Genomic DNA, 26,010 nt, shown 5'->3' with positions numbered 1-26,010 from the left:
TTGGGCATGAGCACAGCTGGGAAACTTCAGCTGCTCTAGCTGGGCTCAATCAGCTTGTTTTCCAGCATATACTGAATTTCCTCCCGAATCTGGGTCAGTTTCCTGGGACCTAGGCAATAGGGGTTTTGTTTTATGGGAGGGTCTCTCCTATATGCACATGACGTAGGGTTAGGGTTGTGCACTCTGGTGTGTCCCCCAGCAGATTTCTTTAAATGCGGTGAATAGCCTTATTAGGGCTCCTTTCTGTTCTTCACTTAAATAGGAAAGTACAGTGTCTAATTTTCCTAACATTTCAGTGTTGGCTAACCGGACAGTAGGGAATTTGGGAATCCTCCAGCCCTGCTCTAACTCATCCTCACTGTCCTTTTTGCCCTCCTCTTTCCTGACTGCCTGGCAGACCTGGGCTTGTTTGTCCTCTTCCCGGTTGTGATATTGCTTTAACATATTAATGTAGCACAGCCTTTGTTTTTTCTACAGTCTGGGGTGGCAATTAAATAGTTCACCCTGCCAATTCATTTTACTACTCCATAGGGGTGACTGAACCGGCTTTCAGGGGTTCACTCTGTATTGGGAGTAGTACTAACACCTGGTCTCCGGACTGAAATGTTCTGGCCTTGGCATATTTATCTGCCTGTTTTATCATAGCTGTCTGGGAGGTTTTCAGATGCTCCTGTGTTACTGCATAGGCTCTCGTGAGCCGCTCCCAGAACATGGAGATGTAGTCTAACATGGAAGGCTCATCCCTGTGTCACAAAATCCTCTCCTTCATGAGGAGGATCTCTCACCTCGTGTCCATAAACTAATTCAAAGGGACTTAAGCCAGTGGACTCATTGGGTGAGTCCCTGGTGGCAAACAGGAGAAAACCCAGCCCTTTGTGCCAGTCATAGGGGTACTCATAGCAGTTTGTCCTGATCATTGTCTTTAGGGTCTGGTGGTACCGTTCCAAAGCCACTTGTGACTGTGGGTGATGACTTTAGCTGGGTTATGCCCAGATTACTCATGACTTTTTGAAAGATACCAGACATGAAATTCGTGCCCTGCTCTGACTGGATCTCAGCAGGCAGCCCATATCGGGTAAAGATATGGGTTAGCCCCTCCATCACTATCTTGGCAGAGACAGTTCTTAGGGAAAGGCCATTGGGAAACATTGATAATGGTGAGAAGATATTGGTAGCCCCTTTTGTTTTCAGCAGGGGTCCCAAATAATCCACTAGAACTCCGTTGAAGGGTTCCCCAAAAGCCGGTTGGGAATTAGGGGTGCAGGTTTGATTGCAGGTTGGGGCTTCCCCACAAGCTGGCACATGTTGCAAATTTCACAGAACTCCACCACATCTCTGTGGAGTTGTGGCTAGTCACAATGATGTCTTATGCGGGCTTGGGTTTTTCGTATACTGACATGTCCGGCCATTGGAAGATCGTGGATTATTCTTAGTGTTTCCTTACGGTACCTCGGCGGCACCATTATCTGTCCACTCTTAGTCTGCAGGTCTGTGAGGAGGTCTCCACTTCCCCATCAGCACCTCAGTCTTTAAATAGTAGCACTCTGGGATTCCCTCTGCTTCAACTTCAGTTTGGGCAGCTCGTGTTAACTTTTTTACCCTGGATCAGCTTGCTGAGCCTCGACCAAAGAAGACCTGTTTATCACATCCTTTTGGTCCTCTAACTTCCCAAAGAAGGTTTCAGATAACGAGACAGTAGGATCATCTGTCTGCAGTGCCAGTTCAGCTTCCTCTGATGGAGCTTGCTTAGCCATGGATTGGGTCACCACACAATCAGGGAAAATGCTGGGGACCTTCTCCTGTAACTGCTCTGTCTTCCTGACTCCTCTCGGTCTCTCTAAAACCACTGGGGAAGCTACCACCGTTGTCCCTGCCGGATCATTACCCAGGAGCAGGTCGACCACCTCCACAGGTAAACTAGGTACAGTCACCACGATTACCGGTCCTGAAACAAGGTTGCACTCCAGGTGCACCCGATATAAAGTTATGAGCAGATACCTTCCTCTGATACCGTTTACTAACTCTCTCGCATTCAATGAACTCTCTGGGGGAAACATCACGCCGTTTCCCAGCAGAAGGGATTGGGTGGCCCCGATATCCCTAAATCTGTTTATGGGCTTGGTTGCCTCAATCGAGGGGTATGGGGTCACTTTTCCTTGCGACACAAAATCCTGGTAACTCTCAGGGATTTTGTTACTTTTCCAGCACTAATAGCTATTTACTGGGTTTTACTGTCATAGTTAAAGCCACAGACTGGTCTGCTGTGCTTTCCATCAGGGCCACTTCTCCTGCACTGTTCTGGTGTACCCTGATTAATCCTACCGGTTTTCCCTGTAACTTCCAGCAGTCAGCTCGAAGGTGACCTGCCTTGTTACAATGGAAACACACAGGCTTTCGGGAGTCATTCCTGCTCTCAGCACATTCTTTTTGGCCTGAGGAGGGCCCCCTGTGCATCCAGCTTTCCCTTCTTGCCCATGGCTGTTCAGGCTCCTTTCACCCTCCCATCTTTTATCGTTTTTGAGCTTTTGGAGGTGACTAGGGAAGGGTTTCCCTTGGGGTAAGGGCTTGTGGACAAGCATAAATTCATCAGCCAGGCTTGCTGCCTGTCTGGCTCTTGAAACCTTTTGTTCCTCCATGTGGGTTTTAATGGAAAGGGGAAGTGAGTTTTTGAACTCCTCAAGAAGGATCACCTGTTTGAGGTTTTTATACATGGGCTGTATCTCGAGTGCCCATATCCATTGGTGTTATGACCAGGTGAGAAAGGTGTCTAAGGGTCCCTTTTAGCCTTCACCTGGTCTTATTGTAACAGGGTTTAATTTTAAACGCACTGTGTTTTGAGCTCCCCGTTGGGGAATCTTTGTTCACCGCTTTCCAATTATAAGGCAAAGAAATGAGCACAAACAGAAAAGTGAAATTTATTGAAACTTAAACTAAAATTCCAATTCAATTAACACCTACGAATACACGTCATGCACCACGCTAGCATGCATACGCGATATGCACATGCAAATAGAGACAGAAATGAAAAGAAAAATAGTGGAGAGGTTTGAGGCAATCTCTGAAGAGGGGCTTTTGTTACTATGCTTTGAGTTCTCTGCAGTCCTTGCTTTTAGGTAGATCTTGCTTTGCATTGGGGCCCAGTATTCTTCTTAAACCTTGTAGGAGACTTTTCTCTCTCAGGGTTCATATATCTTCAATGGATTCCAAAGCTAGTGAGAGAGAGATGAGCAGGCAGGAGAGAGGTCTTTTCAGTCCGGCAGCAAACAGCTTTCTGAGTTCCAACACTGTTTCTCCAATTTAAAACTCCCCTAGTTAGCCAGCAGGTGGTCACATGACCGACTGGTTTGACTGGGTCTCTTCTGTGTATTGGGGAAGCAGGGACTGGTTCCTTGGAACAAAACTGTCTGCTGGTATGTAAAAAATGTCTTCCCAGTCAGGGGCTGGACAACCCCTTGTAATAGGCCTTCTTTTCTTCCCAGCAATAATTAAAAAATTTAATGTCCATTTGGCAAAATATATGTGCCTCATTTTTGGCAAGTGGGAGCCTGCATGAAAATTGGTGAAAAGCGAGTTGCTTAACTCTTTCAAACTTGAGATAAGTTTGTTCAGGCTGCTTTCGGAGGATTTGGAATTTTTGGCGGTATGCCTCCAGCACCAACTCAGGGTAGCATTTTTGGTTATCTAATCGTCTGATTAACATTCATCAGGCAATAATGAATAAACCTCATGGACTTTTCCTGTCAGTTTGCTCTGTAATAGCAGGATTCAGCTCTCTGCTGGCCACTTCAGCTCTTTGGCAAGTTTTTCAAACAAGATTAAAAATGCTTCCACATCCCCCTCATTGAATTTTGGTATCAACTTGGGGAACTTTAAGAGCTCAGCACTCTGTCCTGAGGTCGGGGTAGTTCCCTCACCAGTGGTGCCTTCACTGGGTGTATTGAGACTTCCCCTAGTTAGTTTGAGCTGCCTTATCTCCCTTTGGAAAGTTCTTTCTTTTTCCCTTTCCTGATACTCTCTCGCCTCCTTCTCTCTCTGGAATTCTAATTCTAGTCTCCTCTGTTCTAGCTGTATCTTAACTAATGTTACTCTGTCTGTATCTGACTCTAAGCCTGTCTCCGAGTCTTCAGTTTCAAGTGCCAATTGGTTGGCCACAAGTTTTAGGATTTCGGGTTTCCTAGCTTTTGGATGGATAGTAATCCCTAATTGCCCAGCTACATTCCTCAGCTCTTCAGATCTTCAATGGGCGGCACAGTGGCGCCTCACAGCTCCAGTGACCCGGGTTCAATTCTGGGAACTGCCTGTGCAGAGTTTGCAAGTTCTCCCTGTGACCGCATGGGTTTCCTGCCGGGTGCTCCGGTTTCCTCCCACAGCCAAAGACTTGCAGGTTGATAGGTAAATTGGCCATTGTAAATTTCCCGTAGTGTAGGTAAGTGGTAGGAGAATGGTGGGGACATGGTAGGGAATATGGGATTAATGTAGGATTAGAATAAATTGGTGTTTGTTGGTCGGCACAGACTCAGTGGGCCGAAGGGCCTGTTTCAGTGCTGTATCTCTATGACTTGTAAGCTGTCCCAAGTTACTTCGCTCTGGTCTAGGAAGGTACGGGCCTCAAATATGGACATTTTAGTACTCTTGCACTGAAAACCACAAGAAAACCTGTATTAAAGTTTTTAGATTTTTGCTAGCGATCAATTTGGTTTCCCATTTCCAATTTCTCATTTGTCTTTGAGTTTTGATCCCAGACAAGCCTCCAAATTTCTGTTACAATCAAGCGAGGAAGGATCGAAAGGTTCCCCTCTTGTCCCTCTCCTTGTTTGACCACATCAGGGTTTATTTCTTTTAAACAGTGGATATACTTCCAACTCTGAGTGTTTAACTATTTTATGTGCTATGATCTTAAAAGAACCAATTGGACAGGTTTTCTTGAGCTTGAACAAGAGGTTAGTTTATTGTACTTAAAAATCAAAACCTGATCTAAGTAAAAGAATAAAGTATGCTCCAACTTACTTACACACACACACACACACACACACACACACACACACACACACACACACACACACACACACACACACACACACACACACACACACACACACACACACACACACAGGTTACAGACTGAAGAAGAATAGATTGGTTGGATTAGAGCCCATAATAAATAAAAGAATATACATCTGTGGAGTCTGGTAATGCAGTTCTCTTTTGGATGAACTCGTCATCATGACGTTTCTGGCTGGTAGAGGTCGCTACCTGGTTTAGGTTTTTTTGGAGACAGTGATGTGGATGGTTTTCTCCTCTGGGGTCTCTGTCTGCAGCAATGATAGACTTGGATGTTTTGCAGCCTGCAGGCAGGGTTCGAACTTACAACATTGCCTGGAGAGAGAGAGAGAGTGAGAAATAGACAGACTCCCAATTGAGTCCTGTATTGGTTAAACTCAGATGCTGGTATGCTGTAGCCAAAAGAAACTGTAAGTTTTTACACAAATGGAGATACTGTCAAATCATTGTCCAGTGTATTCTCTCTTTTGCATCTTCATTAGTTCAAGTCTTAGAATTCCAATCTCTCTCTTGGATCCCAGTGTTTCAGTGTTAACCGTTTGAGGTTTGTCTCCACCAGTGTTAATGTTCCAAGTTGACTTTGAATGTCTTGTTAATGGAGGTGAGGCAGGTAGCTCATTCAAAAATTCGCAAGCCATTGTTCTGGTGGGAGATTAATCCAGACATTCAGCTCCACCTCGATACTTTGGTGTGTGAGGTACTTCAATGCAAATTGCAGTGGCCATTTTAGCTGCATTCTTTTTAAAAGTTTCATTTAGGTTCCAACCGATGGATTAAAAATCATCATTCAGCCTAGCACATGTTCATGACAATACCTAAAACACCACTGCCCTTATCCGAACTTGCACCAAGTCCCATTCACCTCTGCGTGCTGACTTCCCTTGGCTCATGGTCCAGCAATGCATAAACTTTAAAATTGTCATCCTCATATTCATATTTGCCTTTCCCTCCAGCTCCCTTTGATTTCTGCACTCCTTCAATTCTGGTCTCCTCTGCTAAACTAAGATGGAACTCTCAGGCACTTTAAAAATGTTAATATTGAAATGGTCACTTTCCAACAAGCACCAGAATGTTCTAGTCAGTCTTATGTGGTAAATAGAAAATGTTGTTAATGAAGAAAAAATAATGAGCTTTGTGTAAAAATAAAAAAAATAAACTGTTCCTCTACTTAAGACTAGGCATTTATCTTGGTGAATCCTGTAGATAATTAAAACAGCACCACAAGGGGTAAGTAACAATAAACAACGTGTGCTTGGACTGTCTAGGAAATAACCTCGTACTGGCACTCACTTTCAATTTAATTAGCAAGAAACTGTTTATTATCTTGTAACCAGAAAACTGTAAGGGGGTGATTTTCACCAAATCCATTAGAACTAAAGAGCCTGAGGTGGCCAAGATGGAGTCTTAAGCTGCCATGCCGTTTTAGCCCACAATTAGCACATGACACCATTTTGGTAATGGAGTTGAAGCCAGCGCTACGCACAGCGCCTGAAATCTCATTAAGCAGCTGAATGGCGTTAAAATGCCTGCTTGCGTGCATTAAAGAGGTATTTTGGTGGCTAGTGCTTTAACTAACACCCCCTCATTAAACAACCAACTATTTCGTGAGTAAACAAGGCATTGTTGTCTATTTCAAGCACTACTTACCACTCACCATTTTGTGTTCATTGCTGCTGGAGCTATAGGAGGTCCTCAGAAACACATTGGGAAACTTTCTGGGACACTTTGTCAAGACTTCACTAATACTCGAGCAACATTTACTCTGGAAATTCTCTGAGCACTTCACCTAAAAGGAGTAAGTGTTGTGCCACTCCACCAAATTGGACACCTTACAGGAATCACCAGGAGAAAGCAGTGCTTGGTCAACAGCACCTTGCTAGGAGTCATAGAAAACATAGAAACATAGAAAATAGGAGCAGGAGTAGGCCATTCGGCCCTTTGAGCCTGTTCTGCCATTCATTATGATCATGGCTGATCATCCAACTCAGTAACCTGTTCCCGCTTTCTCCCCATACCCTTTGATCCCTTTCGACCCAAGAGCTATAGGTAACTCCTTCTTGAAAACATACAATGTTTTCGCCTCAACTGCTTTCTGTGGCAGCAAATTCCACAGGCTCACCACTCTCTGGGTGAAGAAATTTCTCCTCATCTCAGTCCTGAAAGGTTTACCCCGTATCCTGAGACTATGACCCCTGGTTCTGGACTCCATTGGAAACATGGTCTCCCTTGGTCTAGATGAGGAATTGGAGGAGGACATGAGGCCAGATTGGAGGGTTAAGAGGATAAAGTGGTGCCCTTCCCCCTACAGGTACAGAACATCCCTATGTCCTTTAGGGAAGGAAATCTGCTGTCCTTACCTGGTCTGGCCTACATGTGACTCCAGACCCACAGCAATGTGGTTAACTCTTACATGCCCTCTGAAATGGCCTAGCAAGCCACTCAGTTGTACCTAACCGCTACAAAGTCAATAAAAAGGAATGAAACCGGAGGGACCACCCGGCATTGACCTAGGCACCGGAAATGACAACGGCAAACCCAGCCCTGTCGACACTGCAAAGTCCTCCTAACACCTGGGGGCTTGTGCCAAAGTTGGGAGAGCTGTCCCACAGGCTAGTCAAGCAACAGCCTGACATAGTCATACTCACGGAATCATACCTTAGAGACAATGTCCCAGAGACTGCCATCACCATCCCCAGGTATGTCCCGTCCCACCGGCAGGACAGACCCAGCAGAGGTGGTGGCACGGTGGTAAACAGTAGGGAGGGAATTGCCCTGGGAGTCCTCAACATCGACTCCAGACCCCATGAAGTCTCATGGCATCAGGTCAAACATGGGTAAGGTAACCTCCTACTGATTACCACCTACCGCCCTCCCTCAGCTGATGACTCAGTACTCCACCATGTTGAACACCACTTGGATGAAGCACTGAGGGTGGCAAGGGCACAAAATGTACTCTGGGAGGGGAATTCAATGTCCATCACCAAGAGTGGCTCGGTAGCACCACTACTGACCGAGCTGGCCGAGTCCTAAAGGACATAGCTGCTAGACTGGGTCTGCGGCAAGTGGTGGGGGAACCAACACGAGGGAAGAACATACTTGACCTCGTCCTCACTAATCTGCCTGCCGCAGATGCATCTGTCCATGACAGTATTGGTAGGAGTGACCACACAGTCCTTGTGGAAATGAAGTCCCGCCTTCACATTGAGGATACCGTCCATCGTGTTGTGTGGCACTATCACCGTGCTAAATGGGATAGATTTTGAACAGATCTAGCAATGCAAAACTGGGCATCCAGGAGGCGCTGTGGGCCATCAGCAGCAGCAGAATTGTACTCAACCACAATCTGTAACCTCATGGCCCAGCATATCCCCCACTCTACCATTACCATCAAGCCAGGAGACAAACCCTGGTTCAATGAAGAGTGCAGGAGGGCATGCCAGGAGCAGCGCCAGGAATACCTCAAAATGAGCTGTCTACCTGGTGAAGCTGCAACCCAGGACTACTGGCATGCCAAACTGCATAAGCAACATGCGATAGACAGAGCCAAGCGATCCCATAACCAACGGATCAGATCTAAGCTCTGCAGTCCTGCCACATCCAGCCGTGAATGGTGATGGACAATTAAACAACTAACTGGAGGAGGTGGCTCCACAAATATCCCCATCCTCAATGATGGGGGAGCCCAGCACAGCACATCAGTGCAAAAGATAAGGTTGAAACATTAGCAACAATCTTCAGCCAGAAGTGCCGAGTTGATGATCCATCTCGGCCTCCTCCTGAAGTCCCCAGCATCACAGTTGCCAGACCTCAGCCAAGTCGATTCACTCCGCGTGATATCAAGAAACGAGTGAAGGCACTGGATACTGCAAAAGCTATGGGGCCTGACAATATTCCGGCAATAGTACTGAAGACCTGTGCTCCAGAACTTGCCGCGCCCCTAGCCAAGCTGTTCCAGTACAGTTACAACACTGGCATCTACCCTGCAATGTGGAAAATTGCCCAGGTATGTCCTGTACACAAAAAGCAGGACAAGTCCAACCCAGCCAATTACCGCCCCATCAGCCTACTCTCAATCATCAGTAAAGTGATGGAAGGTGTCATCAACAGTGCCACCAAGCGGCACTTGCTTAGCAATAACCTGCTCAGTGACGTTCAGTTTGGGTTCCGTCAGGGCCACTCAGCTCCTGACCTCATTTAAGCCTTGGTTAAAAGATGGACAAAAGAGCTGAACTCAAGAGATGAGGTGAGAGTGACTGCCCTTGACATCAAGGCAGCATTTGACCGAGTATGGCATCAAGGAGCCCTAGCAAAACTGAGGTCAATAGGAATCAGGGGGGAAAACCTCCGCTGACTGGAGCCATACCTAGCACAAAGGAAGATGGTTGTGGTTGTTGGAGGTCAGTCATCTGAGCTCCAGGACATCACTGCAGGAGTTCCTCAGGGTAATGTCCTAGGCCCAACCATCTTCAGCTGCTTCATCAATGACCTTCCTTCAATCATAAGGTCAGAAGTGGGGATGTTCACTGATGATTGCACAATGTTCAGCACCATTCGTGACTCCTCAGATACTGAAGCAGTCCGTGTAGAAATGCAGCAAGACCTGGACAATATCCAGGCTTGGGCTGAGAAGTGGCAAACAACATTCGCGCCACACAAGTGCCAGGCAATGATCATCTCCAACAAGAGAGAATCTAACCATTTCCCCTTGACATTCAACAGCCTTACCATCGCTGAATCCCCGACTATCAACATCCTAGGGGCTTCCATTGACCAGAAACTGAACTGGAGTAGCCATATAAATACCGTGGCTACAAGAGCAGGTCAGAGGCTAGGAATCCTGAGGCGAGTAACTCACCTCCTGACTCCCCAAAGCCTGTCCACCATCTACAAGACACAAGTCAGGAGTGTGATGGAATACTCTCCACTTGCCTGGATGGGTGCAGCTCCAACAACACTCAAGAAGCTCGACACCATCCAGGACAAAGCAGCCCGCTTGATTGGCACCCCATCTACAAACATTCACTCCCTCCACCACCGACGCACAGTGGCAGCAGTGTGTACCATCTACAAGATGCACTGCAGCAATGCACCAAGGCTCCTTAGATAGAACCTTCCAAACCCGCAACCTCTACCAACTAGAAGGACAAGGGCAGCACATACATGGGAACACCACCACCTGCAAGTTCCCCTCCAAGTCACACACCATCCTGACTTGAAACTATATCGTCGTTCCTTCACTGTCGCTGGGTCAAGATCCTGGAACTCCCTTCCTAACAGCACTGTGAGAGTACCTACCCCACCTGGACTGCAGCGGTTCAAGAAGGCAGCTCACCACCACCTTCTCAAGGGCAATTAGGGATGGGCAATAAATGCCGGCCTGGCCAGCGACGCCCACATCCCATGAATGAATTTTTTTTAAATCCCTCCTCCTCTGCAGTAGCATCGTGGTAATATTACTGACTAGTAATCCAGAGGCCTGAACTAATGGTCCAAAAGACATGAGTTCAAATCCCACTCAGCAACTGGCTGAATTCAAATTAAGTTAATCAATAAATCTGGAATTAAAAGCTAGTCTCAGTAAACTGACCATGAGCCAACCAGATTTTCCTAAGGAACCATCTGGTTCACAAATGTCCTTTAGGGAAATAAATCTGCCGTCCTCACCTGGTCTGGTCTACATGTGACTCCAGTTCCACAGCAATGTGTACAGAGAGATTTGGGTGTTCAGGTCCATTGTTCCCTGAAGGTGGCAACGCAGGTCAATAGAGTGGTCAAGAAGGCATACGGCATGCTTTCCTTCATCGGACGGGGTATTGAGTACAAGAGTTGGCAGGTCATGTTACAGTTGTATAAGACTTTGGTTCGGCCACATTTGGAATACTGCGTGCAGTTCTGGTCGCCACATTACCAAAAGGATGTGGATGCTTTGGAGAGGGTGCAGAGGAGGTTCACCAGGATGTTGCCTGTTATGGAGGGCACTAGCTATGAAGAGAGGTTGAGTAGATTAGGATTATTTTCATTCGAAAGACGGAGGTTGAGGGGGGACTTGATTGAGGTGTACAAAATCATGAGAGGTATAGACAGGGTGGATAGCAAGAAGCTTTTTCCCACAGTGGGGGATTCAATTACTAGGGGTCACGAGTTCAAAGTGAGAGGGGAAAAGTTTAGGGGGGATATGCGTGGAAAGTTCTTTACGCAGAGGGTGGTGGGTGCCTGGAACGCGTTGCCAGCGGAGGTGGTAGACGCGGGCACGATAGCGTCTTTTAAGATGTATCTAGACAGATACATGAATGGGCAGGAAGCAAAGAGATACAGACCCTTAGAAAATAGGCGACAGGTTTAGAGGGAGGTTCTGGATCGGCGCAGGCTTGGAGGGCCGAAGGGCCTGTTCCTGTGCTGTAATTTTCTTTTGTTCTTTGACTCTTAACTGCCCTCTGATATGGCCCAGCAAGCCACTCAGTTGTATCAAACCACTAGAGAAGAGTCTAAAAGAATAAAACTGGAGGGACCACCAAGCATCGACCTAGACACCAGAAATGACAAAGGCACACCCTGCCCAGTCGACCCTACAACGTCCTCCTCACCAACATCTGGGAACTTGTGCCAAAATTGGGAGAGCTGTCCACAGACTAGTCAAGCCACAGCCTGACATAGTCATACTCAGCGAATCATACCTTACAGCCAATGTCCCAGACTCCTTCATCACCATTCCTGGGTATGTCTTGTCCCAGCAGCAGGACAGACCCACCCGGTGGTGGCAACACAGTGGCATACAGTTGGGAGGGAATGGCCCTGGGTGTCCTCATCATTGACACCAGAGCCCATGAAGTCTCATGACATCAGGTCAAATGTGGGCAAGGAAACCTCCTGCTGAGTACAACCTACCACCCTCTCTCAGTTGATGAATCAGTGTTTCTTCATGTTGTATACCACTTGGAAGAAGCACTGAGGGTAGCAATGACACAAAATGTACTCTGGGTGGGGGACTTGGCCAGCACCAAGAGTGGCTCGGCAGCACCACTGCTGACTGAGCTGGCTAAGTCCTGAAGGACATATGGGCCTGTGGCAGGTGGTCAGAACACCAACAAAAGCAAAACCCTACATGGCCTCACCAATCTACCGGTCGCGGATGTGTCTGTCCATGACAATATTGGTAGGAGTGACCACCACACAGTACTTGTGGAGACAAAGTCCCTTCTTTGCACTGAAGACACCTTCCATTGTTTTGTATGGTGGTGTAGTGATAATGTCATTGAACTAGTAATCTTGAGTCCCAAGCTGGGGAAATGGGTTCAAACCCCGCCACAGCAGCTGATGGGATTTAAGTTCATTTAATTAATAAAAATCCGGAATTGAAAGCTAGTCTCGGTAGTGGTGCCATGAAATTATCATCAATTGTCATAGAAACCCATCTGGTTCACTGATGCCCTTTAGGGAAGGAAATCTGCTGTCCTTATCCAGTTTGGCCTACATGTGACTCCAGACCCACAGCAATGTATTGGCCTTAACTGCCCGCTGAAATGGCCTATCAAGCCACTCAGTTGTCAACGGCAATTAGGGATGGGCAACGAATGCTGTCTTTGCCAGCGATGCCCACATCCCATGAAAGAATTAAAAAAAAGTCCAGCTGTGCAAAATGGGAAAGATTCAGAACAGACCTAGCAGCTCAAAACTGGGCCCCATGTGGGCCATCAGCAGCAGCAGAACTGTATTCAACCACAATCTGTAACCTCATGGCCTGGCATATCCCTCACTCTACCATTACCATCAAGCCAAGGGATCAATGAGAAGTGTAGGAGAACATGCTAGGAGCAGTACCAGGCATACCTAAAAATAAACTGCCAACCTGGTGAAGCTACAACACAGGACTACATGTATGCTAAACAGAGGAAACAGTATGCAATAGACAGGGCTAAGCGATCCCACAACCAACAGATCAGATCAAAGCCCTGCAGTGCTGCCACACCCAGTCGTGACCGGTGGTGGACAATTAAACAACTAACAGGGGGATAAGGCTCCACAAACATACTCATCCTGAATGATGGGGGAGCCCAGAACATCAGTGCAAAAGACAAGGCTGATGCCTTTACAACGATCTTCAGCCAGAAGTGCCGAGTGGATGATCCATCTTGGCCTCCTCCTGAGGTCTCCAGCATCACGGATGCCAGTTTACAGCCAATTCAATTCACTTCACGTGATATCAAGAAATGGCTGAAGGCACTGGATACAGCAAAGGTTATGGGCCCTGACAACATCCGGCTGTGTACTGAGGAGGTGTGCTCCAGAACAAGCCGTGCCCCTAGCCAAGCTGTTCTAGTACAGCTACAACACTTGCATCTACTTGACAATGTGAAAAATTGCCCAGGTATGTCCTGCCCACAAAAAGCAGGACAAATCCAATCCAGTCATTTACCGCCCCATCAGTCTACTCTCTATCATATGAAAATTGATGAAAGGTGTCGTCGACTGTGCTACCAAGCGGCACTTGCTCAGCAGTAAGCTGCTCACCGACACTCAGTTTGGATTTCACCAGGGCCACTCAGCTCCTGATCTCATTACAGCCTTAGTTTAAACATGGACAAAAGAGCTGAATTCCAGAGGCAAGATGAGAGTGACTGCCCTTGACATCAAGGCAGCATTTAATGGAGTGTGGCATCAAGAAGCTCTAGTGAAATTGGAGTCAATGGCAATCGGGGGAAATCTCTCCACTGGTTGGAGAAAGGAAGATAGTTGTGGTTGTTGGAGACCAATCATCACAGTCCCAAGACATCACTGCAGGAGTTCCTCAGGGTAGTGTCCTAGGCCCAACCATCTTCAGCTGCTTCATCAATGTCCTTCCTTCCGTCATAAGGTCAGAAGTGAGGATGTCGCTGATGATTACAGTGTTCAGCCCCACTCATAACCCCTCAGATAGGGAAGCACTCCGTGCCATATGCAGCAAGACCTGGACAATATTCAGGCTTGGACTGATAAGTGGCAAGTAATATTCGCACCACACAAGTGCCAGCAAATGACCATCACCAACAAGAGAGAATCTAACCATCTCCCCTTGATGTTCAATGGCATTACCATTGCTGAATCCCCCACTATCAACATCCTGGGGTTACCATTGACCAGAAACTGAACTGGACCAGCCATATAAATACTGTGGCTACAACAGCAGGTCAGAAACTGGGAATACTGCTGCGAGTAACTCATCTCCTGATACCTCAAAGCCTGTCCACCATCTATAAGGCAAAAGTCAGGACTGTAATGGAATACCCTCCACTGCCTGGATGGGTGCAGCTCCAACAACACTCAAGAAGCTTAACACCATTCAGGAGAAAGCAGCCCATTTGAAGGGCACCCAATCTACAAATATTTGCTCCCTCTACCACCAACAAATACTGGCAGCAGTGTGCACCATCTACAAGATGCACTGCATCAACTCGCCAAGCCTCCTTCGACAACACCTTCCAAGCCCGTGACCTCTACGACTTAGAAGGACAAGGGCAGATACACGGGGACACCACGACCTGCAAGTTCTCCTCCAAGCTACACACCATCCTGACTTGGAACTATAATCGCCATTCCTTCATTGCCGCTGGGTCTAAAACCTGGAACTCCCTTCCTAACAGCACTGTTGGTGTACCTACGCCACATGGACCGTAGTATTTCAAGAAGGCAGCTCACCACCACCTTCTCAAGGGCAATTAGGGATGGGCAACAAATGCTGGCCTTGCCAGCGATGCTTACATCCAATGAAAGAATAAAAAGAACTGCACCCACTTGGTCCCTGAGCCACTCTGCAATGTGCCGCTGTGTGCCAGCCTCAACACTTCAGTGGATCTGGGTGTGAGGGGCCCACACATATGCTGCACCACAAAAATTGCACTCAATCAGCACTTGACTACTAAACATGTATGTTTCTGGTTTAGCACGTCCAGGAAAGTTCAAATTATGGTATACCGTAATTGGGAATAAAATTGAGTGCTCAGTCCAAACTTCTGAACAAGCTAGTCTTATTAGCACCTCTCTCATTTTAGTGCCTGTTTTCAACTTTTGGTCAAACTAACCCCCTTAACGTTAACGGGATTTTGTATAAATTTGATGGAAATGGCCAGGAAAAGAGCCAATTGTAATGCAGTTCACTGTGTTAAACCAACAATTTAGCTTTGGTGACTCACAACTGAAGATGAGCTGTGAATGAAAACAAATCACTTGGTAAATCAATTTTGCACCTTTTTATGCAGTGAACAACCAAAGCTTCCTGACTGTAGAACTAATGGGAAGGTTTCAATGTCACACATAGGAAAAGATTGTTGCTGCAGTCAATTCAACCCTTATCCACATAAAGCCTGCATAACTGCACCATATATATCATATGCATTTCCATGACTTGCATAGAGCCCCTATTTTTATATCTTAAATATGGTCAATATAGCCAGATCTTAGTAGACATGTTGCACATATTCACATCATACACAACAGCATATCATACATACAGAACAAATATGCATATTATGTTAGCTAACATCTACATCTCACACATGGTGCATAGATCCACTTAAGTTTATTTAATGCACACACTCATGTTCTGCTTACAATTTATATAGCCCTGTCTTAAATATAACCCACACATCCACACCTGGCATAGGGTCTGCATGTCTCTGTCCTACACTTGTATCAGAATTCAGTCTAATTACACTGACTTACCTCTAAGACCGAACATGTAGTCCACAAAGGTATTCACATGTTTGTCTAAGGTTTCAATTTGGTTCTGAAAGAAATATTTAAAACACTTTAGTTTTCTGCACAATATTTCAAGTCCAAATATAAATCCATAGCTGTTAACCTTAGTTCACCTTAGCTGCATGATTCCACATGCCTCATTTTAATGTTAATTGATTAATCAACTAGCTATGTTCCCTGTGAAGACTGGAAAAGCACCCAACCATTCATTAGAACACTAGGGAATATATGCAATTTATGAAGAGTTGCTGGTATCATGTTAATGAAGATCCTAGGAGATATGAGCAATCTGTTAATAGAGGCTACAGTAGATATGTGTTTAAAACTTAATGAGATACATGTGAATTGAGTTAGTTAATTTAATTTTGATTTAAACATCAGAGATCTGAGAAGCAAACAAAAAATGTATGAAACCAGGCTATTTAGCAGTTTCACGTGAATCTTTTAGAAAGAACTTACATTTATGTAACTCTTTATCCTGTTCTCAACACATCCCAAAATCTTTTCAGAATAGAGTTAATCACTCTACTAAGCTCTATAATGTTGAATGTAAATATTTATTTAAATAAGCAGTTAATTCCTATCAATTGCTGCACGGCAGAGATAAAATAAGTCCAGTACTCCAGAAAATGTACCTGTACAGACAGGTACAGTAACATAGTGGTTACGTTACTGAATTAGTAATCCAAGGCCTGGATTAATGATCTGCAGATATGAGTTCAAATTCCACCATGGTAAATAGAGGAATTTAAGTTCAGTTAATGAGGTGACAGAGAGGGTTGATGAGGGTAATGTGGTTGATGTGGTGTGCATGGACTTCCGAAAGGCATTTGATAAAGTGCCACATAACAGGCTTGTCTGCAAAGTTAGAACCTATGGAATAAATGGGATAGTAGCAGCATGGATACAAAATTGGCTGAGTGACAGGAAACAGAGAGCAGTTGTCAACGGTTGTTTTTTGGACTGGAGAAAGGTATAAAGTAGGCTTCCCCAGGGGTCAGTGTTGGGACCCCTGCCCCTGCTTTTCTTGATATATATTAATGACTTAGACTTAGATGCACAGGGCACAATTTCAAAATTTGGGGATGACACAAATCTTGGAAGTATTGTGAACTGTGAGGAGGATAGTGATAAAACTTCAAGAGGACATAGAAAGGCTGGTGGAATGAGCAGACAAGTGGCAGATGAAATGTAGTGCAGAAAAATGTTAAGTAATTCATTTTGGTAGGAAGAACGAGGAGAGAAAATATTAATTAAAGGGTACAATTCTAAAGGGGGTACAGGAACAGAGGGACCTGGGGATGTATGTGCACAAATCATTGAAGGTTGCAGGTTAAGAAAGTGGTTAATAAAGCATATGGGATCTTGGGCTTTATAAATAGGGAGGCAGTGGTGTAGTGGTAATGTCACTGGACTAGTGATCCAGAGCCCAGGCTAATGCTCTAGGGACATGGATTCGTATCCCACCACGGGATATATTGAAATTTGAATTCAATTAATAAATCTGGAATTAAAAAGCTAGTCTAATGATGACCATGAAACCATTGTCAACTGTTGTAAAAATCCATCTGGTTCACTAATGTCCTTTAGGGAAGGAAATCTGGTATCCTTACCTGGTCTGGCCTACATGTGACTCCAGACGCACAGCAATGTGGTTGACTCTTAAAATGCCCTCTGAAATGGCCTAGCAAGCCACTCAGTTCAAGGGCAATTAGGAATGGGCAACAAATGCTGGCCTAGCAGCGATGCCCACATCCCACAAACAAAAACAATAATTTAAAAAAGTTACGATAAATCTGTATAAAACACTGATTCAGCCTCAATTGGAGTTTTGTGTCCAGTTCTGGGCACCACATTTTCAGAAGGATGTTAAGACATTAGAGAGGTTGCAGCAAAGATTCACGAGAATGGTTCCAGGGATGAGGAACTTCAGTTACGTGGATAGGTTGGAGAAGCTAGGTCTGTTCTCCTTGGGGGAGAGATGATTAAGAGGAGAGAAGACAAAGCAGCCAGACTGATCGGCTCTCCCTCCACCACCAACGCACAGTGGCAGCAGTGTGTACCATCCATAAGATGCACTGCTTCGTCGACAGCACCTTCCAAACCAGTGACCTCTAGCACCTAGAAGGACAAGGGCAGCAGATGCATGGGAACACCACCACCTGAAAGTTCCCCTCCAAGCCACACAGCCCCCTGACTTGGAACTATATCACCGTTCCTTCACTCTCGCTGGGTCAAAATCCTGGAACTCCCTTCCTAACAGCACTGTGGATGTACCTACACCCCATGGACTGCAGCGGTTCAAGAAGGCAGCTCACCACCATCTTCTCAAGGGCAATTAGGGATGGATAATAAATGCTGGCCTAGCCAACGATGCCCACATCCCACGAACTAATAAAAAAACTGCACTCAGGGATTCCTGCTCTACCTGCCTGGTCTTTTTTGACTTCTTGACAGTTGTCCATTCTCTCTCTGCCTGCATACTCTTAAGCTGTGGGGTGACCACATCTAAAAACATGCTACCCACGAAACTATCAGCATCGCAGATGCATCACAGTGACGTCAGTTGCTGCTCAAACTCTGAAACACGGAGATCAGCCATGATTTCATTGAATGGCGGACCAGGCTCCAGGGATTATATGGCCTACTCCTGTTTCTTTGTTCCTCTGACACAGCTGCCAGATTGGGCCTGCAGCAGGTAGTGAGACAACCAACATGAGGGAAAACCTACTTGACTTCGTTCTCACCAATCTACCTGTCAGAAATGCATCTGTCTGTTCCAGTACTCGTAGGAGTGACCACCCCACAGTCCTTGTGGCGACAAAGTCCCTTCTTCACACTGAAAACACACCTTATCGTGTTACGTATCATTACCACCCTGTTAAGTGGGATCGATTCAGAACAGATCCTTGCAGCTCAAAACTGTGCAGCCTTGAAGTGCTATGTGCCATCAGAGGCAGAATTGTATTCCAAAATGATCTGTAACCTGATGGCTTGGCATATCCTTCAATCTACAATTACTATAAAGTCAGGGGACCAACCCTGGTTCAAAGAGGAGTGTAGAAGAGCATGACAAGAGCAACACCAGGAATACCTAAAAATGAGGTGCCAACCTGGAAGCTACAACACAGAACTACATGCCTACCAAACATTGGAAGAGGAACATGATGGACAGAACTAAGTGATCCCAGAACTAATGGATAAGATCAAAGCTCTGCAGTCCTGCCACATCCAGTCATGACTGGTAGTGAACAATTAAACAACCAATGGGAGGAGGAGGCTCCATGAACATTCCCATCTTCAGTGATGGTGGGCCCCAGAACATGAAAGCAAAAGACAAAGACAAGGCTAGAAGTGCTGAACGGATGATCTATGTTGGCCTCCTCCAGAGATCCACACCATCGTAGAAGTCAGTCCTCCACCAATTCCACTTACTCCACATATTATCAAGAAATGGCTGAGCACACTTGATTCAACAATGGCTACAGGCCCTAACAATATGCCCGCTGTAGTGTTGAAAACATGTGCTCCAGAAATAACCACGCTTCTCGCCAAGCTGTTCCAGTATAGCTACAATGCTGGCACCTAACCAACAGAGTGGAAAATTCTGTTTCTTTTCCAGTCAAAACAGGACAAATCCAATTCAGCCAATTACCGCCTCATCCATCTACTCTCAATCATCAGCAAAGTAATGGAAGGTGTCGTAAACAGTGCTATCAAGCGGCCCGCACTTACTCAGCAATAGCCAGCTCACTTTGAATTTTGTCAGAGCCACGGCTCCATGCCTCATTGCAGCTTTGGTCCAAATATGGACAAAAGAGCTGAAACCCAGTGGTGAGGTGAGAGTGAGTGGTCTTGACATTAAAGCAGCATTTGACTGAGTTTGGCATCAAGGAGCCCGAGTAAAACTGAAGTCAGTGGATATCAAGGCAAATTCTCTCCACTGGCCGGTGTTTCATACAGATCTAGCATAACCTCCCGGCTGTTATATTTTATGCCTTAATTAGTAAAGGAAGGTATCCCTAATGCCTTTTTAAACACTTTATCTACTTGCCCTGTTTCAGGGATCTGAGGGTTGTTGACACATCAGGATATGGGGATGCCATGAACAGTCAGGACTGCTTTAAGGCAATTATTTCGCACATTGATGAGCAGTTTGAGTTCTACCTGCATGATGAAAGTGGATTGAACAGATCCCACATAATTGAAAACTGGGTCCACTGCTGCTTTTATTTAATCTCTCCTTTCGGCCATGGACAGAAGTTCCTGGATATGAAGTTCATGAAGGCTATACAAAATAAAGTGAACATTGTGGTTGTCATTACTAAGGCGGACACCCTTACACTGAAGGAAAGAGAGAGGCTCAAAAGAAGGATGCTTGATGAGATTGAGGAGCACAGCATTAGGATATACCACCTTCCAGACATGGATCCTGACAAGGAAGAGGATTTCAAGGAGCAAATTCGAGTCCCTTTGCTGTAGTTGGATATAATCAGTTAATTGAGGCAAAAGGTAAAAAAAAAGTCCGAGGGCGTCTGTATCCATGGGGAGAAGTGGAAGTGGAGAATCCAGTGCACAACGACTTCCTAAAGCTGAGGGTCATGTTAATTACACACATGCAGGATCTGCAGAAGGTGACTCAGAATCTTCACTATTTAAACGTTCACTTGGAGCATCTCAAATGGGGCAGCAGAAAGGGGAAGAGCATCCTCAGGATTAGGACCAGATCCTGCTGGAGAACAAAGAAGATGATTCCCCAGATGGAGATGCAAATGCAAAAACCAGGAGGAGATGGAGACACCAGCAGTGTGCACAGCCAGCATGTCTACACAGGAGAGCAAAGATTGAAGAAATCCACCTCCTTGAAGCAGAGGTGGAAAGGGACTTGGAATGTGGAAATCATGGTAGCCAGTGTTGGCAGCTGTTTTCAGTGCTTAGTTCACAATGCAGTATTGTAACCTTTGTATCATTATTTCTGTCATTTTTTTGCTGTGATAATTTCCCTTATTTATATATTATTCTCATTTCCCATCATGTTAATTTTTGTACCTATGTACTTTTTATGAAGTTGTAGCTTTCTAGTATTTGGTATAAAGTATTTACAAGACTGATCAAGGGTGCAAAAGCCATTATTATAGGGAAAGGTTTGATTATAAAGGAACTGCAGCCAATTCTATTAATACTATCCGGTTTAATGTGGACAGGGTGGGGTAGGTAGGAAATAAAATGCTGAATCATGTGTTAAACATCTGTGAAAAGGATGGAACTTTTAACAATATTTATCTTCAAGTTCAAATCAACAATGAATCAGCTATTGAATTCTACAGAAAATGTGGCTTTGGAATAATAGAAACTAAAACAAACTACTACAAGAGGATAGAGCCAGCTGACGCACGTTTTACAGAAAACCCTCAAATACATTTCTCCATGCCAGAGTGTGGAAAATCAGAAGTAAAATTATGGCTGATCTTGCATGTTTGTTGCCAAAAAAAAAAAAGACCTGTACAGATGGTTGGGGGCGAGCGTCGAAAGGAACCTGTTCTCTACAACGCATTGTGGCAATATTCTTACCGCATTAACCTGAAAACACTCTAGAGGCCTGGGGTAATGCCCTGGAGACATGGATCCAAATCCCACCATGGCAGCTGGTGGAACTTAAATTTAATTGATTAATAAAAATCTGGAATTAAAAGCTGGTCTCAGTAATGGCACTATGAAGCCATCATCAATTGTCATGAAAGAATAAAACAAATTTTTTTACGTATTCCCATGTCTTGTGGACATTTAAGCAAGGATTAGCTTTTCACACCTTATCATCCTTCATGAAATCTTTGTTATCTGCAGAGATAGAGATTGAGAAGTCGAGGAAGGGAAGGGAAGAGTCAAAGATGGACCACATAAAGGTAAAGGAAGGATAAAAATTCAATGCAAAATTAAAGAAATCTCCCAGCTCAGGAAGAGAACAGGAAGCAGCCATCTAGTCATCTATGTACTGAAAGAAGAGCTGGAGGAAACCAGAGTAGGACTGGAAAAAAGAATGCTCAACTTAGCTTGTTAAATAGCAAGCAATAGCTAGAACTCACATGGATTTATTTTATATGGAGGAGTGAGTGGAATTAAAGGAAACTGTGTTTGACATGAAAGCACATTCAGTCAAGTACAGGAAGGTGGTGGTGAATGGCAGACTTCCACCTTGTGAGATGATGGTTTGTGCCTTGGTGATCAACTCTGTGTTAAACATTGCCTGGTGTGGCTCAGGAGCCTCACTCTGGCATAGTAGTCTCTGACGCACTTGCAAATGAAGGCAGTGGGCTGAGAAGGTGCAGGATTCTCTGGCCTCTGTTTTCTCTGGGTCCTCTTCTCAGCCAGCTAAGCTTTCCATTTCTCCTTGCTTCTTCCAATGCCCCTCCAAACACTCAGCCTCCAGAGGTCACAGCTGTTGGCAACTGTCTCCCAGTTGTCTGTGTCAATGCCACTATCTTCATATCTCACTTGCACATGTCCTTTTAGTGAACATATGAATGTCCAGCAGGTCGTGGCCCATTCACCATACAGAAGGTCTTTGGGTATACGACCATCATCCATCCAATGAACGTGGCCAAACCAACGCAGACATCGTTGGCTTAGTAACGAGTGTGCGCTGATGGAAATAGCACGCTCCAGGACCTTTGAGTTGGTGGCCCTATCCTACCAAGACATGTCGAGGATATGTCTGAGACAGTGAAGCTGGAAACTGTTCAGCCTTTTCTCCTGCCTAGTATACGTTGTCAGGTCTCAATACTGCAGAGGAGTGCACTAAGGCTTGGTAAACTTGCAGTTTGGTGTTCTGGGTCAGGTTGTTGTTCCGTACTCCCGTACTCAGCTTGGACATAACTGCTGCAGCTTTTGCAATGTGCGTGTTGATTTCAGCATCAAGTGACAGATTGCTGGTGATTGTAGAGCCTAGATATGTGAAGCTATCAACAACCTCCAGCATCACATTGTCAATGCTGATTGATGGCAGTATGGCAACGTCCTGGACCATGACATTTGACTTCCTGATGCTGATGGTCAAACCAAACTCTTTATAGGCTTGTGAGAGTCTGTTCATTTGCCGCTGCAGATGTCCCTCGGTATACAGCAACTCTCTGAGGAGGACTTGGTGCACTTTTGTCTTGGATCTCAGGCAGGCTGCCGGACTGAGAAGATCATGTCAGTTGTGGATCTGCTGGTTCTGAAACCACACTGAGATTGAGGGTTGACACGTTCAGCCAAGATCTTCAGTCTGACAAGAGCAAGATGGGCAAATAAGTTTCCTGCGATGCTCACCAGGGAGATGCCTTGTTAATATTGCAATCGCTGTAGTTGCCCTTGTTCTTGTACAGGGTCACAATTTTGCCTAATGCATAACCCAAGGCACTGCCCCCTCCCTCCAGCAGAGACAGAGAATTTCGTGCAGATGCTGCAGGAGTGCTGGCTTCCCATGCTTGATACTATAACGCCTGAACTCAGCATCAACTGGAGCTTTGCCAATGGCAAGCAAAGTACTACTTAGTTTATAAAGGCAAAATACTGCAGATGCTGGAAATCTAAAATAAAAACAGAAATTGCTGGACATACTCAGCAGGTCTGCCAGCATCTGTGGAGAGGGAAGTACAGTAAACGTTTCAGGTCAGTGACCTTTCATCAGAGCTGGCATTAGTTAGAAATGTAATATGTTTTAAGCAAATAAAGCGGGGGTGAGGAAAAGAGAACAAAAGGGAAGGTGATGATAGGACAGAGGGCCGGAGAGATTAACTGCTTTTTCAAGGTAGCTGTGGGAGTCGGTGGACTGAGAATGAATATTAGTGGACAGTCTGTCAGTTGACCTCTATAATAGTTTATATTGCCTCTTCTCATTCTTCCTTTCAAAATGCATGACTTCACTGCATTAAATTTAATTTGACATATGTCTGTCCATTTCATCAATCTATGTTCTTTTAAAGTCTGCTTGTACCTTCCCCACTGTTTACTATATTTCCAAATTTTTGTGTCATCTGCAAATTTCGAAATTATGTACTTTATATGGAAGTCCAGTCATCAATATATAACAAAAAGAGCTGTGCTCCTAATACAGACCCACTGGGGACACACTTTATATTTCCCTCGAATCAAAAAAAAATTGTTCACCACTACTCAGCTTTCTGTCCATTAGCCAATCTTGTATCGATGCTACCACTGCCTCTTTAATCCCATGATTTTAATTTTGCTGACAAGTCTAATATCTGGCATCTAATCAAATGCTTTTTGAAAGTTCATATCAACTGCACTACCCTTAACAAGTCTCTCAGTTATTTCATCAAAAATGAACAACTTCTCCCCTAAATAGGTTCTCCACTCTCCATACCAAGTTTGCACGGTCTCTTACACAGCTCTTCTATAAAGGCTTTCAACAAGCTACACCACAACAACTTATATTTATATAGCGCATTTAATATAATAACATGTCCCAAGGTACTTTTCAGGAGCATTATAAAACAAAGTATGACATCAAGCTACATAAGGAGATATTAGGTCAGATGTCCAAACCTTGATCAAAGAGGTAGGCTTTAAGGAGTGTCGTATATGAGAAAAATAAGGTGGAGAGGTATTCCAGAGCTTGGGGCCAAGGCAACTGAAGGCGCGGCCACCAATGGTGGAACAATTAAAATCAGGGATGCAAAGAGGCCAGAATGAGAGCAGTGCAGATATCTTGGAGGGTTGTTTCTAGTGGGGTACCATAAGGATCAGTGCTAGGGCCACAGCTTTCGCAATCTATATAAATGATTGGATGTGGGACCAATTGTATTGTTTCCAAATTTGCTGATGACAAAACTAGGTGGAAATGTAAGTTATGAGGAAGATGCAAGGAGGCTTTAAGCAGACTTAGACAGGCTAAGTGAATGGGCAAGAACATGGCAGATGGAATATAATGTGAATAAGTGTGAAGTTATCCACTTTGGCAGAAAAAACAGAAAGACAGAATATTTCTGAAATGATGAGAGGCTGGGAAGTGCTGGTGTCCAAAGGGACCTGGATATCCATGTTCATGAGTCACTAAAAGCTAGCATGCAGATGCAGCAAGCAATAGGAAGGCAAATGGTATGAAGACCATCATCACAAGGGGATTTGAGTACAGAAGTAAAGATGTCTTGCTGCTATTGTACAGAGCCTTGGTGAGACTGCATCTGGAGTATTGTGTACAGTTTTGGTCTCCTTATCTAAAGAAGGATATACTTGCCATAGAGGGAGTGCAATGCAGGTTCACCAAACTAATCCCTAGGATGGCAGGATTGTCTTATGAGGAGACATTGAGGAAACTGGGACCGTATTCACTATAGTTGCGAAGAATGAGAGATGATCTCATTGAAACATTCAAAATTCTTACAGGGTGTGACAGGATGAATATAGATAGGATGTTTACCCTGGCTGGTGAGTTTAGAACCAGGGGACATAATCTCAGAATAAGGGGTAGGCCATCTAAGACTGAGATGAGGAAGCATTTCTTCACTCAGAGGGTATGAATCTTCAGAATTCTCTGTCCAAGAGGGCTGTGGAAGCTCAATCACTGAGCATGTTCAAGACAGAAATCGCTAGATTTCTGGAGACAAATGGCATCAAGGGATATGGAGATAGCACAGGAAAGTGGCACTGAGGTAGATGATCAGCCATGAATTAACTGGATGGCAGAGCAGGCTCGACAACCTGAATGGCCTACTCCTGTTCCTATGGTCCTATGTTGTGGGGCTGAAGAAGATTTTAGAGATGGGGGGGGTGGTGAGGCCATGGAGGGATTTGAAAACAAGGATGAGAATTTTAAAATCAAGATGCTACTTGATTGGGAGCCAATGTAGGTCAGTATACACAGGGGTGATAGGGGAACAGGACATGGTGCGAGTTAAGACACAGGCAGCAGAATTTTGGATAACCTCAAGTTTATGGAGAGTAGAATGTGGGAGATGAACTAGGAGTACATTGTAATAGTCTAATCTAGAGGTAACAAAGGCATAAATGAGGGTTTCAGCAGCAGATGAACTGAGACAGTGGCAAAGTCGGGCAATGTTACGGAGGTAGAAATGGGTGGTCTTAGTGATGGCATGAAATGAGGTTGGAAGCTCATTTCAGGGTCAAATGTGACACCAAGGTTGTGAACAGACTAGCACAATCTCAGACTGTAACTACCATGAGTTTATACAAAGTGGGCAGCTTGCCTTTTTTTCC

The 26,010-nt window shown here is 45.0% G+C and overlaps 1 protein-coding gene and 1 pseudogene across 1 annotated transcript in view; one reads left to right on the top strand and one right to left on the bottom strand.

The window, feature by feature from the left end:
* elovl2 (ELOVL fatty acid elongase 2) overlaps positions 1-26,010 on the bottom strand; it is a 288,551-nt gene that overhangs the window by 139,660 nt on the left and 122,881 nt on the right. Inside the window, exon 2 of the mRNA XM_068058357.1 lies at positions 15,757-15,820. Within this exon, the coding sequence (XP_067914458.1) occupies positions 15,757-15,820 (64 nt within the window). The remainder of the gene's footprint in view (positions 1-15,756; positions 15,821-26,010) is intronic.
* LOC137351799 (septin-2 pseudogene) lies at positions 17,700-20,750 on the top strand (annotated as a pseudogene).

This window comes from Heterodontus francisci, chromosome 2 (genome assembly GCF_036365525.1).
Source record: "Heterodontus francisci isolate sHetFra1 chromosome 2, sHetFra1.hap1, whole genome shotgun sequence".
Classification (NCBI taxonomy): domain Eukaryota; kingdom Metazoa; phylum Chordata; class Chondrichthyes; order Heterodontiformes; family Heterodontidae; genus Heterodontus; species Heterodontus francisci.
The sequence above is the reverse complement of the archived record's forward strand: the minus strand, read 5'-3'. Positions and strand labels throughout refer to the sequence as shown.